The sequence below is a fragment of the Ahaetulla prasina genome, chromosome 14, assembly GCF_028640845.1.
Source record: "Ahaetulla prasina isolate Xishuangbanna chromosome 14, ASM2864084v1, whole genome shotgun sequence".
In the NCBI taxonomy this organism is placed as follows: domain Eukaryota; kingdom Metazoa; phylum Chordata; class Lepidosauria; order Squamata; family Colubridae; genus Ahaetulla; species Ahaetulla prasina.
Window position 1 is genome coordinate 23,194,662 of NC_080552.1, and position 15,988 is coordinate 23,210,649.

General features: G+C 49.0%; 1 protein-coding gene across 4 annotated transcripts in view; it reads right to left on the reverse strand.

Annotated features, from left to right (window-relative positions):
• Positions 1 to 10,688, reverse strand: part of PEMT (phosphatidylethanolamine N-methyltransferase) — a 40,312-nt gene extending 29,624 nt beyond the window's left edge. For 2 of the 4 annotated variants that reach the window (XM_058157535.1, XM_058157531.1), the window contains exons 1-2: positions 9,122 to 9,249; positions 6,965 to 7,072 (exon numbers count right to left, since the gene is read on the reverse strand). In XM_058157535.1, the coding sequence (XP_058013518.1) occupies positions 6,965 to 7,072; positions 9,122 to 9,175 (162 nt within the window). In that variant the 5' untranslated portion in view covers positions 9,176 to 9,249. Of the gene's footprint in view, positions 1 to 6,964; positions 7,073 to 8,242; positions 8,376 to 9,121; positions 9,250 to 10,668 lie in introns of those variants that run through there. The other 2 variants (XM_058157534.1, XM_058157532.1) reach the window with 2 other exon arrangements.
• Between the last annotated feature and the right edge of the window lie 5,300 nt (positions 10,689 to 15,988).

Consider the following 15,988-nt stretch of genomic DNA (forward strand, 5'->3'; position numbering starts at 1 on the left):
CGTGAATTTTCCCAGGGGAGAAAGTGCAGTGCGAGAGCGAGTTTTCTCCAGCATACAATTTTGTCCCTTGTTGCTAGAATTATCTCCCCCCCCAAAACCACCCCCCACCCCCACCCCCCTTGCTGCAGGATTGGCAAAGCAGGCAGTTTGGGTCTTGTGAATAGAAGATGAGGCTTCCCAAAAGAGGAGCTCAGCTCCCAAAGGTACCACAAGGGGCAAGATTCTGCTTCCCCAACAGTGTCCATTTTTTAAGTTTAAAAAAGGGAAAAGACAATTCTTCTTCCTCTTCTTGCTACAGATTTATACCTGATGGTTCTTGAACTTTACACAATTCCCGGAAACTCACTGAAAGAAGCTTAGCCAGGGGGGTGGGGGGGGGAACCGGGTGAGGGGTTGCCTGTCCTTAAGGCAGAAGGTATGAAAGACTTTTAAAAAAAAAACCCCAAAAAAACCCAAAACCCAGAGCTGGAATTGAAGAGAAAAAAAACAGGCTTGGTTTTCATTCATTTTGGACCCAACACTCTTTAGCGTGTTCTAAAGCAAGGGTCTCCAACCATGGCAACTTTAAGCCTGGCGGACTTCAACTCCCAGAATTCCCCAGCAAGCAAAGCTGGCTGGGGAATTCTGGGAGCTAAAGTCCGCCAGGCTTAAAGTTGCCATATTTGGAGACCCCGGTTCTAAAGAGCTCAGGCAGCTGAACAAAACCACTCCAGAGGGGTGGGGGGAATTCTGTTGATAGGCCGTGCCTTATTTTATCATGGCTTGTAGAATAAACCACAAATGGCTGCAATTTCCCACATGGCTAGTTTTTCTGCATACGCCCCAGAGGCTAGAGAAGGGGTCCCTCCCCTTCAAATGAGATTTTCTTCTGCAAGTCCTTCCTTCCACACCCAAACAAGCTTCTAACTCTGATCAACAACAACAAAAAAAGTCCTCATTTAGCGCCTGCCTCCCTTAGTAACCGTTCAAAGGGTCAATGGAGTGTGTGCGAAAAAGTCACCTTCCAACCGGTCCTTGCATTGGCGACTGTTGTTAAAGCAAAAAAAAAAAAAAAAGAAGAAAGTTGAAGGAAGATTATTAGCAGCGTCCAAGTTCTATTTAACTTCGCTTCCTGACCAAGTTGCCTAAGGCGGTCACTAAACGAGGACCATCTGTAATGTCTGCTTTTCAGACTCTTAAGGCTCTTCTGAGATTCAAAAAAGAAAACAAACAAAGACTGGGTCGGGAGCTGGGATTTGTGCCAAGTCAGGTCAACGCTATTAAAAAAATGAATTCCTTATCGGGGGATTTGATCAGGGCAGCCTTTAAAACAGGAGCCATAATCTTTCGAGCCAGGTGGAAGAGCAAAAGGCAGCAAGGAGCTTCTCAGCCTCATGAAACCCAGGACGATGTATTGACTGCAGGGTTTAAACTCTCCTTTCCCCCTTAATAAGGAAGCCATTTCACCTAATTGCTTTCCTCTGGCAGAGGAAGGTGTTATGAAGTTGGAAGCCGATAAGGTAAGCCGCTTGGCTGCCAAAGGAACCTAGGCTGCAGCTGGGCCGGCCAGCCAGCCAGCCGCTCTCCTGCTTTCCTTCAGCAAGGCAAGGGAGGCCCAAGGTGACCTCTGGTCTGACTGGACTCATTTCCATCTCTCTCTCCCCCTCCCCACAACCACAATCCCCAAAGCTTGTTCGTAAACCACAAATCTAAAGCCAGGGTTTTAACCACAATGGCAGCATTAGTTTTTGCAACATTTTGAAAAGTCCCCCGGATGAATGTTTATGGAGATTCTCAATCATTTAGGTCAGGGTTGTCCCAAAGGTGTGTTTTTTCCAAAAAAGCAACTGGACTTGCGGGGGGGAGGGTTCCCTTCAAAATGTTTCGCTTCTCATCCAAGAAGCTGTTGTGGTCCGCCAGCAGCCTGTGGAGCTGGCAACAGAGTCAGGCAGTGATGAGGCTGAGGAAGAGCGTGGGCCAGTCCTGGAGGCTGAGGAAGGCCCGGATGAGGGCTCTGCGTCGGAGGCAGAAATGGGGCCAGGGCCATCGGGGAATGAGGTGTGGACTCCGGAGCCTCCAGAGGCTGACAGTAGTGAGGCAGAGGAACAGGAGGAGCCTGTTCCCAATGCACGCATGAGAAGAGCTGCCAGAAGGCAAGAGCAGTTCAAGCAAAGAGGACGACTCGGGAGTAGGGCCAAGAGATGATTGGCCCCTCCCATCAGGCTTAAAAGACCAGCAACGGCATCCGGGCTCTTTGCCAGAAAACAACGTCTTCTTGTATTTATTTTGTATCGGTATCTTCTGAACTTTTGCCAAGAAAGCCCTTTGGCAGTTTGCCTAATTGGACCAAGGTTGGTGATAGGACTGAGGAATTTGTGTTGGGAGGAATTTGCTTTAATTTAGTTGGACTACGCTGAGAATGAAGTAATTCTCAGCTGTTCGAATAAAGTTTGTTTGTTTTTTCACTGACTGAGTTTCCTACTACTTACTTGGGCCTGGGTCACAACAGTTCTACACCCCGATTACTTGACCCAAGCAGAACCGAAGAAGCTTCTTGGATGAGAAGCGAAACGTTTTCAATGACAAAACCCAAGACAGTCCAGTTGCCCTTTGGAGAAGCCCCTTTGGGTGCCCTCGGGACGATTAAATCAGGGATTGAGGTTCTACCTCTTGAGTTCCCTTCTTGGAAGAGGTTCTCAGGTGAGAAGGGTTTTGTTGCAAATGCCGGGTTCTTCCCAGGAGGAAAGGGATTCTTCTCTTCAAAGTCCTTTGCAAAAATGTCCCACCCTCAACTCATCCCTTGCCAGCAGGAACCCACCAGGGTGGTGCGGGATCCTTGGCTGAGCTAAGTTCCAAATCCTTATTTTTGAGAAATAAATCAAACCAAGCAAGGAAAGACGGTTTTGTTTCTTGTCAATTGCACCTCTTCTTCCTCTGTATTCACCCAAGTCCACAGAGATGCCATCCTGGATTACCAATGCCATCGTTCCAGGGGTGAAATGCTACCGGTTCAGACCGGTTTGGCCAAACCGAACCACCAGCGATGACTGCTGGTGGTTCGGAGAACCGGTAGCAATGGCAATGCGAGGCTCCGCCACCCACCTGGTTGTCGTTACTTCCTGGTTTTAACCAGGAAGTAACCTGTTTTTTACCCTCTGCGCATGCACAGAGGGTTGGCGCGTGCATGAGACATGCATGCGGTATCTGCATTTTCAAACCGGTAGGGAAGGTAAGTAGATTTCACCCCTGCATTGTTCCCTGCATTGTCATTAAGGGTTATGGGCTGGGAAAGATACTGGACTCTGGCTAGGTGTCATGCGGTGGAATTACCTTGCTCCTTTAGTGCCCCCTGCTGGGGATTTGAGGAAAGGAGAGACCAACATGAACGGGGAGCAGAGAGGAAGGGAAGAGCATATTGGATGGATCCAAACCAAAGATCCACTGAACTTAGCATCTTTTCTCCAAGGAGGTCCACCCAATGATATGCCTCCAGAAATGCCCAATGCTAACCTCTCATGTCAAGGGAAGATTCTCAGTCCTCCAGGTTCATGGTTGTCCCAAAGGAGCTTTTTCAGGAGGCACCTGGACTTTCTGGTTCTTCTTTGAAGACGTTTCTCTTCTCATCCAAGAAGCTTCTTCAGCTCTGGCTGGATGGTGGGGAATGGAAGCATTTATATTGACCAGCTGTCTGCAAGGGGTATAAATCTTTCCATTCCTCACCATCCAGCCAGAGCCGAAGAAGCTTCTTGGATGAGAAGAGAAATGTCTTCAAAGAAGAACCAGAAAGTCCAGTTGCCTCTTGGAAAAAAAGCCCCTTTGGGACTTTCTCTCTCTCTCTCATGTTCTCCTGGTATAGGTAGTCCTCGACTTACGATCACAGTTGAGCCCAATTTTTCTGTTGCTAAGTTTTATCCCATTTAACAAACTTTCTTGCCACAGCTGTTAAGGGAAACCCTGCGGTTTTTAAGTTCGTAACACGGCTGTTCAGTGGATCTCCCATTGATTTCGCTTGTCAGAAAGTCGGTAAAAGTGACCACATGATCCCCCCCCCAGCCCCCCCAGATGCTGCAACCATCATAAATACGAACCAGCTGCCAAGCTTCTGACTTTGCATCATGTAACGAAGGGGATGCTATGACGGTCTTAAGCACGAAAAACGGTCATAAGTCACTTTTTTCATTGTAACTTCGAATGGTCACTAAATGAACTGTCGTAAAACGAGGACTAGCTGCATTCAGAAATACAGGGACAGCCACTGGAAGATTAAAAACGTTTTTCACAAACTAAGTTTACGGTTGAATACCTATTTCCAACTGATTTCAAGGGGGGGTGGGAGGGGGAGCTTTTTCCATTGTTATAAAGCAGGGGTCTCCAACCTTGGTCCCTTTCAGACTTGTGGACTTCAACTCCCAGAGTTCCTCAGCCAGCTTTGCTGGCTGAGGGACTCTGGGAGTTGAAGTCCACAAGTCTGAAAGGGACTAAGGTTGGAGACCCCTGTTATAAAGGCCTTACAAGTTTTTAAGGTGGCACGCTCGTTTTCCACCGTCCTTATTTTTCTCCAAAATAAGCTTTGGAAACAATCAGATATCCACAGTGGGAAATTGGGTCAGGGGCAAGAGAGAATGTTTTTATTTTAAAAAACAGCAACGGGGGCTGCACAATTGCACAGAGCAGAAGCAAAAAAAAAATCCCGAGTAAAACTTGCAAATATTTCCTCCCTGTCGAAATCAAACAACGAAATCCAGCATGTGCCCACACGCACACAAAATTCACTCCTTGCAAATAGGACACCAAACCTGGGAGTCGGAAGTGTTTCCGCTGAACCCCCAAAATGACGCATCGTTCCCGGTGCAGCCACATAGACACACACACACCATCCCTCTGGTTCTCTGACCCAGTTCCCGGAACTTTTGTGTCATAGAGTCCCAGGGAGTCATGAGATAGCTAATTTTAACTATTCCCACCGTATATATTTTTTGCCAGGTGTGAGAACATCTGCCAGTCCAGTCACCTCTTTGTCACTTTGCAGTCGGCAGGATGGCACAGCATGGGTGACCAATGTTTTCTGGCCTCGAAAGCAAAAACCCCATGGCCACCACTTCCCTCGCCCTGTTTCGATCCTCGGTTCTCCTCGGTCGATGGTCATTAAAAGCAACATTTAAAGGAAACGGTCACGGATGACAAAAAACTCAACAAAGCAGGCCCAGTGTGCTGGACAGTGCACAAAGCAGAAGAGGGAATTGTCTGGAGAGGGGACGGTCCTAAATGGTCTCTAGGCTCAGAAGGACAGAAAGAGGGAACAATAGTTATCTAAAAGGAAGGAGAAGAAAGAAACTCCAAATTCAAATTAAAGCCAGGAGGAACAAAGATGCAGGTTCTAGTTACACCTTTTTTTTTTAACACTAGAGAAGGTAGCAATAGCGCTTAGACTTATATACTGCTTTATAGCACTTGACAGCCCTCTCTAAGCGGTTTACTGAGTGAGCATCTTGCCCCCAAGAAACTGGGTCCTCATTTTACCCACCTCGGAAGGATGGAAGGCTGAGTCAACCTGGAGCTGGTCAGGATCGAATTCCTGGCAGTGGGTAGAATTAGCCTGAAATATTCTAATCTTTGCACACCATGGCAAGGAAGGAGGGAGGGAGGGAGGGAGGGAGGGAAGGAAGGAAGGAAGGAAGGAAGGAAGGAAGGAAGGAAGGAAGGAAGGAAGGAAGGAAGGAAGGGCAATAGCAGACTTATATACTGCTTTATAATGCTTGACAGCCCTCTCTAAGCGGTTTACAGAGTCAGCCTCTTGCCCCCAACAATCTGGGTCCCTCATTTTACCAACCTCGGAAGGATGGAAGGCTAAGTCAACCTGGAGCATGGTGAGATTTGAACTGCCAAACTGTAGGCAGCCGGCAGTCAGCAGAAGTAGCCTGCAGGACTGCACTCTAACTTTAACCACTGCACCATCGTGGCTCACTGTGGCTCAAAACACCAAAAATGGAGGAAATAATTCTAATAACATGGGGGCTGCACCCTTTCCTCTCCTGCCTTTTAGATACGAGCAGGGTTCAAAATCTAGTCATCTCTTTGATGAGTTCCACCAGACTTAACTGACATTTAAGTGAGGTCTGGTTTAATGAAAAGAAGGACGGACTAGGGGTGACATAAAAGTGGTATTCCAATATCCATGTGGCTGCCACAAAGAGGAGGGGGGGTCCATCTATTCTCCAAAGCACCTGAAAGCAGGACAAGAAGCTACAGATGGAAACTTGTCTTTGAATGAGAGAAGCAACCTGGACCAATGGGTTGAAGTGACCAAGGGAATGCTGCAACCGTTGTAAGTATGATAAACGGTCATACTTTTTTCAAGGCTGTTGTAACTTTGAACAGTCACTAAATGAACTGTTGTAAGTCAAGGACTACCTGTAAAGAGTCTGCCGCCCCTCTTTTCCTACCACGAGAGGTGTGCAGCAAACCCTGGCACTGTGTGTGCATGAAGACGCATCTCGTTGCAAGGGCACTGCTGATGCAGATGAGGTCTGGGGCAAGGCCGGTCCCAGGAGGGGGGGGGGGTCACCTGAGCCCAGAAGCCCCATTTCTGAAGGCTTGATGAGGTGGGGAAGGAGCTGACTACCTGACTAGGAGGAATACCTGAATACAAAGGATTGAAGACAATGCTGATTTAGGCTACTTCAACTGTTGCCAAACCATTGCCATCTTTTTGGTTTCTGAGAATGTCTGACTCCAGAGGGAGCTCTCCTTGGTCCTGAAAATTGCCTTAACTCCTTGGGCAGCCTCACCTCTGAGGCACCTCTCAACCTGCTGCCCTCCAGATGGGCAGGAACTGTCACTTTCTGACCAATCTTGAGAGGATACAGGCAGATCCAAAAAAAAAAAAAACCATAAGAAGACCCAGGATTCAAATTTCTATTGGAAGATCATTCTGAAGTCCTTCTTGGGTTTTGTAGGTCAAAAACTACCAGAGTTTGGTACCTACCAGATTCCAGAACAACGGGTTGAAAGCGATGGAGATGACAGCCACGATAAAGTTGGGATCGGTCGCATTCACGTAATCGGATAGCAGAGTCATAGCCGAGAGGTCGACCTGGGAGAGACATTGAGCGTGAGTTGGCTCTCAGCCGGGAGAAGCTCCTCCACAGGGCCGGCGGTTCAAAGGAGATTCCAAACCAGGGTTTGCATTCACAGTAACCTAAACCCTAAATCATGGTCTGCATTCAGACAGGCCTGTAGCCATGGTCTGTGCAGTTCCCTCTTTTCCCAGCCTCTTAAACTGCAGCTAACATCAAGGTTTCAAGCAAGGGACGGCCACTAAAAGTGACACAGCAAAGGGCAAGGGTTTCAAACCCACTTTGAACCTGGGCTAGCAATCCCAGGCCGATTCTGTATAGGGAGTCCTCGACTTACAACCACAATGGAGCCTCAGATTTCTGTTGCTAAGTGAGACATTGGTTGAGTGAGTTTTTCCCCGTGTTACGACTTTTCTTGTCACCACCATTAAATGAATCACTGCACTTCTTAAATTAGTAACAAAGATTGTTAAGTGACTCTAGCTTCCCCATTGTCCAAAGGTCACAAAAGGGGATTACGTGCCCCTGGAGACCCTTAACAACCATGGTAAAAAATGGTTGTACAATCAGGTCCGGTCATGCAAAATGACTCACTTTATGGCCACTTTGCCTAGAGACCGAAATTCCAGTCTCAATTGTGGTTGTAAATCAAGGCCTTACCTGCACTGCCACACATCCTGGGTTCATGCACCATAGCAACCCCGGATTGTTTAAACCAGGGGTCTCCACCCTTGGTCCCGTTAAGACTTGTGGACTTCAACTCCCAGAGTTCCTCAGCCAGCTTTGCTGGGAGTTGAAGTCCACAAGTCTTAAAGGGACCAAGGGTGGAGACCCCTGGTTTAAACTATGGTTTGTTCAACCAGCCTGAAATTGGAGGGGTAAAAATGAGTCCTTTGCCAAGCACCTGAATTTTGATCGGCTGACTGTGGCGGAGGCTGTAGTGGCTGTAAGGGTGAAAAGCGGTCCTAAGTCACTTTTTCGGGGGTGTTGTAACTTCGAGCGGTCACTAAGCAAGCTACTTGTATGGCACGTCTACCTGCAAGATTGTTTCGGATTGTCCAGTTCAGGCTAATAATTAAGCCTATCGCCTGGCTGGCTTTTTACTCCCCCAGTTCAAAACTGATCCAGACTATTTAACAAATAACAAGAACCAAAAAAAAAAAAAAAAAAGGAAAATAAAAACTAACCCTCCTGGTCATTGGATCTTGGTCAGAGTTTCTGTAAAGTCAATGAAGGTTTGGCCTCTTTTTCTGATGTGGCAACTTCACTATTTACTTTTCTGGGTCTTTCATCTCCTGCAGTGTTTTCTCAACTTCTTTGGCTCAACTTTTAAGCCGGGTGAGACAGGGAGATCTCGGGGTATCCTTGAATGGGGGCGAGAAGACTTTTTTCCCCCCTTGGGTCAAGAAGACAATTGTCAAATATGGGGGGGGGCGGAGGGGGGAAGTAACTGAAGGAAGGGGGGCTCCCAGACCCAGGGAGACTTGTTACATTGTTGCAAGGGGGAGGGGGGGAAATAACATCCTTTGGGGGGGGGAGACCAGTGGTGAAATCCATTTATTTTACTATGGGTTCTGTGGGCGTGGCTTGGTGGGCGTGGTAGGGGAAGGATACTGCAAAATCCCCATTCCCTCCCCACTCTGGGGCCAGCCAGAGGTGGTCTTTGCTGGTTCTCCGAACTACTCAAAATTTCCGCTACCGGTTCGCCAGAACCAGATGGATTTCACCCCTGAAAAAAACCCTGGATAAACAAGAGCCGAGCAATGCAGTGGAGTCGATGCCGGGGTTGTTGGGGTTTTTTTGCTTTGCATTCAGCCCCAGCCTCCCCACCCCCCAGGAAAAAGCCCCCCACCCCCCGGGCCTTCTCCGCAGAGCTCTTGCTCATCCCGGGAGTAGCACAAGCGCCAGACTGGCTTTCTTTAAGGCTCGGCTTGGGTGCTGCTCCGCCCCCACGGCCCCCCCCACGGATTTTGCAAAGCATGGACCCCCGCCCCAGGCCCGGGCTTTCATCTTTAGACACCCCCGCCTCCCAGCCCCCCTTGCAAAGATGGGAAGCGTGCCTGTACCTTGCTATAATCCACATTATTGAGTCCTCCGCAGCAATCCAAGGGAAAAGGCATGCAATCCTCCCCTCCCCCCACCACTTAGGAGCCGGTTTAGCAACGCCTGGTTCCTCTGGGGTCCCTCCCGGCCCCCAGCCCAGCAACCCCCCCCTTCCCTCCACCCCATGGAAGCGATGCCCCTCGACCAAAAGCCACTCTAACTTCCGGACTACTCATTGCAAAAAAAGAAAGAAAGAAAATGTCCCGCAAAGGAAGCTGGGAAATTGAGTCCGCATCCTTCCCCGCCGCCCCCGGAATTGAAATGCTGCCCTCGGCGCGGAGTCTAGCAAAAACTACAACCCCCAGGAGGCTGCGCGAGGCAGGCTGTCCAAGTTTCTTTAAAACTAAGCACCCCCCTCCCTCTCGAAGCGCCCCCCCCGAAGGTTTGGAGTCGTTTTGCATCCATTCCAGCTGTTTGCACGCGTTAAGGAGGCTTCGCACGTGCTCTGGGACCCGAAGTGTGAAGCTCTGCTGCGCCCCCGCCCGCTTTCCTGCACTGTGTAAACTGAAGCAGTTTGCGGAGAAACGCTTGCAATCCGTTTTGCTCTCGCTTTGCTCTTCGGCGACACTCAGCTGGTGCTGTTTCACAAGGTCACCTGACACGTGTATTTGCAGGGACCGTTTCCTGCATTCACTCGGTTACAGCCGAAAACAGCACGTGACCTGCAAGAGAACCACTAGCACCATTCACACGTATATCCAGTTTACCAAAAAGCCGAACGCCTCCATTCATACAACTGTGATTGGCTCAAAATGTTTGCTTGCTGTCTTCATGGTTTAGCGTGTTGTAGAGATCCGGACCTTTAGAACCCTAGTTTCTAACTGCAGGTAAGACGAGTTAGTAACCCTAGTTAAGAGGGGCAAACACAGTCAAGGATTGGATGACTATCAGAGGGTGTAGCCCCTTCAAGCTGCTTGCAATAACTGAGAAAGACTCAGAAGACCCCTTCTCATTCTAACATCGTCTGGGTTCCTACATTCGGTTAAGTTGCAGTTTTAATTGGCTGAGCACCAACCCTGGTTTGTAAACCACGGGGGAGCCGAGCTCGTGAAATGCAGACGCTGAAACCAAAGAGAGGCTTCTTTGTAAAACGTGTGAATTGGATGCCTGAGACACATCCCGGCCAATGTGGCAACCCATTGCTCAATCTGCCCATCGTGTTTGTGCATTTCCCCCCAAATTCTGAGCCAGATTCATCCCACTAACGAAGCTACTTTTCTCCCCCTTCCTCAAAACCCAAAGTTAAAATGAACTTATGATTAGCATGGGGGGGGGGTGTCTTTGAGACTGTACAGAGGAGAGAGAGAGAGAGAGAGAGAAGAAAAGCTGGCAACATGGATTGGGAATCAATTTATGCCATGCTTGAGACCAAAGGAGAGAGTTGCTACCAAAGTAGCTGGAGAAGTTAAGCTCCCCCCCCCAAAAAAAAGGTGTGTGCAGGAAAAATAGAAACAGCAGCAGAAGAAAAGCCAGGAGGGAGGCAAAGGAAATCTCAATGGCTGGCACTGACCTTCTTCCTGGGATTATTCCGTTGTGGGGATGTGGCAACCTGGGAGGGCGAGAGAGAGAGAGAGAAAGAGAGACCAGAGGTTCAGTCCAGTCACTTCAAGGGCAGGATTGGACTTTGCCCCACAGATTTCCAAAGTGGGGAAACAGGCTGGTTCCTGGCACATTGGCAAAGCGGGCTAACCTTTCTTTACCGGGCACCGGAGGAGCTTGTGCCAACGGAAGGTCTGGGGAAGAATGAGAGGGAGGTTTCTCCTGGGAATTTGGCATTGCTAAAAAGAGAGGCGGGCAGACCTGTCAGCTTACCGCTGGACATTCCCTACATCGGTTGCATTTTCTTGGCCAGGCTTAACTCGCCGGAGGGTTACAGAGATAAAATGGAGGAGGGTCCTGGCTTTTGTTCCATGGGGACGGGGTGTGTGTGTGTGTGTGTGTGAACACGTTGCAAATGGATCTAAATGCTACACAAGGAAGCAGCATAACAGACTGGAGGAGCAGGTATGAGTTTCCTTTAAGAAAGTTACTCCTGGCTCCTATTATATCTTAATTCTAGTCTACTCTCGTCTAAATTCATTATCCTATCCTATCCAATCCTATCCAATCCTATCCTAATCCTATCCCTACCTTACCCAATCCTACCCTACATATCCCGTGTTTCTTATTTTTACAAATATCTCAAGTTGGAGAACATACATCTAACCCACATTCCTCCTCCAGTTTTCCTCACACCAACACCACTGTGAGGTGGGTTGGGCCCAGAGAGAGTGGCTGGCCCACGGTCACCCACATTCATGGCTCAAGCGGGACTTGAACTCAGGATCTCCTGCTTTCCCATCTGGTGCCTTAACCACTAGACCAAACTGGCTCTCCCAGGTGTCTCCCAGGTAGACATGACCTGTTTCCAAACAAAGCTTGCCTGAAGTTCAAAATGGACTTCTGCACAGGTCTACAGATACAGAACAGACTAGAATCGCAAAGTTGGAAGGGATCTTAGAGGTCTTCTAGCCGAACCCGCCCCGCCCCGCTCAGGCGGAAGCCCTATACCATTGCAGACAAATATCAGCAAAGTCAAGTCTGTAAGAGAGGCGCCAAGAAGCTGCAGACCATCTTCTTGAATTACGACCCAGGGATTAGTACCCAGGACCCAGAAAACTGGATTGCTCTGAAGCACCTTGGTTTAGTCAGCTGTGGCTCACTGCTGGGTGTGCCCAGCCTGTGCCAGGCGAGTCCCGCTCCTTCACCGCCACAGCCTCTCCAGTCGGTGGGCGTGCGAGGGTAGCGCTGCAAGCTCGGGTGCGCGAGAGGCTTATTTTTAGCCTGCACCTGTTCCTCCATGTAGACAGACGCTGGTCTAAAAATAGCCTCATTGACAGTGGCGGGAAGCTGCGCCGACAGGCTCCAGACAGCGCCCGGTGCCTTTGGGCGCCCGGTTTAATTTATGCGCCATAAATCTAGGTTGGACAGAAAGGTGCTTTCGGCCCCGGCTGCTGAATCAGGCAAACCGGAGGCTTCCACTTGCAAAGGCCAGTGGTCGGGTGGGGGTGGGGGAGGAAGATAGATGATGGGGGGGCTCAGCTGTGATTTTTCAGCCTGGCTACCTGGCCAAGGTGGAGGGCGGAGTAAGGAGGAGAGGTGGTGCAAAGGATGTTTAGTCTGGCTTTCCTTTGCTTCGGTGGGAGGTGGGAGCCCAGAGAAGCAGGACTGGCCAGGCATGGTTTATAGCCGGGGGTGGGGAGAGACCTGAATCCCTCCCAATTTCAGGCTTATTCAACAAACCATAGTTTAAACAATCCAGGGCTGGTATGATTTATATTGATACATTGACCATCAATTGTGTTGTAAATGTTGTACCTTGATGAACGTATCTTTTCTTTTGTGTACACTGAGAGCAGATGCACCAAGACAAATTCCTTGTGTGTCCAATCACACTTGGCCAATAAAAATTCTATTCTATTCTATTCTATATAGTACAGGAATCCAGGATGAGTGCAGGCAGGTAAACCCAATTTTACAACCATTTGTATCAGAACTGTTAAGTGAATCACCCACCCTCCTAGATGATCTGCGTACATGGCCACTGCGCCCACTCTCTGCTGCTTTGCCTTAATCCTTCAGGAAATGGCTTCGACCCCCTGCATGGCCTCCTCTGGCCAGCTGTGGAAGGAGAGCCTGCCTGGTTTCTGCCTGCAGCCCTTTCCTTCCTCTCATTTCCTGCTCTTTGGAGCTGAAGCCTCCAGCCCCCTTTTCCCCCTCGGCTCCCAGACTCGGATTTTGCTCCAAAGCCTAACCTCGGCTGCCCTCTAGCGCTCCACAAATACATCCCAATCCAGAGCCTGAAGCACACTGATGGATCCACCCAGGGCAGGAATAACAGAATAACAGGGTTGGAAGGGACCTTGGGGGTCTTCTAGTCCATCCCCCTGCTCAAGCAGGAGATATTATCACATCCTGGACAAATGGATGTCCAGTCTCTTCTTGAAAAACCTTACAACTTCTGGAGCACTTAGAACTTCTGGAGGCAAGCCGTTCCATGGATTAATTGTTCTCACTGTCAGGAAATTTCCCCTTAGTTCTAGATTGCTTCTCTCCTTGATTCGTTTCCATCTATTGCTTCTTGTCCTGCCTTCGGGTGCTTTGGAGAATAACTTGACTCCCTCTTTTTTGGGACAGCCCCTCAAATACTGGAACATTGCTATCATGTCACCCCTAGTCCTCATTTCCACTAGTCTAGACTAGACATACCCAATCCCTGCACTCGTTCTTCGTATGTTTCAGCCTCCAGCCCAGCAGTGAAATCCAACAAGTTCTGACAGGTTCTGGAGAACCGGAAGCAGAAATTTTGAGCAGTTCGGCGAACCTACAAATACCCTCTCTGGCTGGCCCCAGAGTGAGGTGGGAATGGAGATTTTGCAATATCCTTCACCCAGGAGTGGGGAGGGAATGGCGATTTTGCAGTATCCTTCCCCTGCCACACCCACCAAACCACACCACGCCCACCAATCCACGGCTACAGAACCGGTAGTAAAAAAATTTGGATTTCACCATTGCTCCAGCCCCCTAATCATCTTTGTTCCTCTCTGTTTCATTTCATCACCTCATATTGAGTCATTTCTGATGAGGGCCAGCCCATCGATTCACCCAGTTGTGGTTCACCTTCCGACCTCTGGGACTACAACTCCTAGCACCTCCAGACTGCAAGGGCATCGGACTGGCAGAGCCAGGCTAAAGTTCTACTGACCCATTAACGGTTAACTCGGGAGCCTGCTTGCCTTCCTCCCCTCCCCCTCTAATCCATTAAGGTCCTTAAGTGACGGCTAATAAAATGTAATTGTGTTTTAAAATAATTCAATACATTACACTAATTTATCCCAATTAAGCTTCAGCAACTTGGTGCAGATCGACTTAATGCAGGAGTGGGCGACTCTCTGGGTTTCATTGCTCCCACTATTTTTTCCAAATCATTGATGGCGGGAGGGAGAAAGGGCCACCGCCCTCTTTTAATGGCCCCCTTAGCTATTTTTCTTAAAGGAATCTAGTAGGGCAGGAGGTGAACGGATTCATAGCGTTTGCAAAGACTGGGCAGTCATTTGTCCAGAATGGGATAGGGTCTCCTGCTTTAGCAGTGGGTTGGACTAGAACGGGGGTCTCTAACCTTGGCAATCTTAAGACTTGTGGACTTCAACTCCCAGAATTCTGGGAGTCGCAGTCCACAAGTCTTAATGTTGCCAAGGTTGGAGACCTCTGGACTAGAAGACCTCCAAGAAGAGCAACCAAGATGATTAGGGGACTGGAGGCTAAAACATAAGATGAACGGTTGCAGGAACTGGGCCTGGCTAGTCTAGTGAAGAGAAGGACCAGGGGAGACATGATAGCAATCTTCCAATATTTGAGGGGCTGCCACAGAGAGAAAGGGGTCAAACTATTCTCCAAAACACCTGAAGGCCAGACAAGGAATAATGGATAGAAACTGAACAAGGAGAGATTCAACCTGGAAATAAAGAGGAATTTTCTGAGAGTGAGAGCAATCAACCAATGGAACAGAAGTTGCCTTCAGAAGTTGTGGGAGCTTCATCCCTGGAGGCTTTCAAGAGGAGACTGGACTGCCATTTGTCAGAGATGGTTGTAGGGCTTCCTGCTTGGGTGGGGATGGTTGGACTGGATGGCCTACAGGGTTCCTTCCAACTCTATTAATCTTAATCAGTCTCTTCCAACCCTATTATTCTATTATTTTATTAATGGCCCTCCCTATTTATGTCACGTTGGTCCATTACCTGTGACCAAGTAGAACCAGGACCAAATTGGTGGCTGGTTGGACATGTAGTTCTAACCCCTTTGGAGCCCAATAAGTGAGAGGAGGTTGACCTTGACAGATTCTTCAGCCTACCAGGGTGATTCACTTCCAGAGCAAATTTATCTCCAGGTTGCATCCTGGTGCTTCATCTCCATCCCATCAGTGCTTCACCTCCAAGGTTGCTAGGCAGAACCTCAAAATCCTCTTTTCTTAACCCATTTCCAGTTTGTGTTCCAAACATCTCTTTGTGTCTTTCCCAAATCTGGTCATGAAAGAGGAATCCTGGATGTTCACATGTCGCCCTCTTCCTGATTCTCACCACCTAGAAAAAAGCTGTCCTACCTTGGTAACTTGAAGACTTGTGGACTTCAACTCCCAGAATTCCTCAGACAGCAGAGCAGCAGAGCTGGCTGGGGAATTCTGGGAGCTGAAGTCCATAAGCCTTAAAGTTGCAAGGTTTAGGATGGGCTCATGTAGGACCTAATCCTTGGCAGATTGGACAAAGTTCTCACCAGCTGGTTGGGCTTGGGCTATCTACGAAGGCATGAAGCCCGTGGCTTTGTATGTTCCATGAATGCGACACTTCATGACTATTTCTGTCCAGAGTAACAACCTCCTCTTCTCATGTCTTGTTTAGCAGATCTGATCCATGGCCTTTGCTGAAGAAATTGTGCCAACAATGGCATTCACGTGGCTCTGGAGGCCGCGAAGCAGCCTCAAAGCATCTTTGTGAGCCTCAGTGTTGTTGTGTCCTGAGTATCTTTAAGCGGATGCAACCCACAAGAAGCCCTTGTGCGTTCAGTTCTGAGGCCTATCCATGCACGGCCTCTTTCTCAGCCCCAAGGCTGCCTCTGGGCCCCCCCAGTTGCAGAAATGGGAGAGGAGATGAGGAGGAGACGTTGGCCTCTGCAGCTTGGCTTGGCTTGGCGCAAAACAAGCCCTCCCTTTTCCTCGCTTCACTTATCAGCCACGGCTTAGCCGACCGACAGCATGGGGCGGAAAGTGTTTTATCTCCTTGGCCAAGCCACAGCAT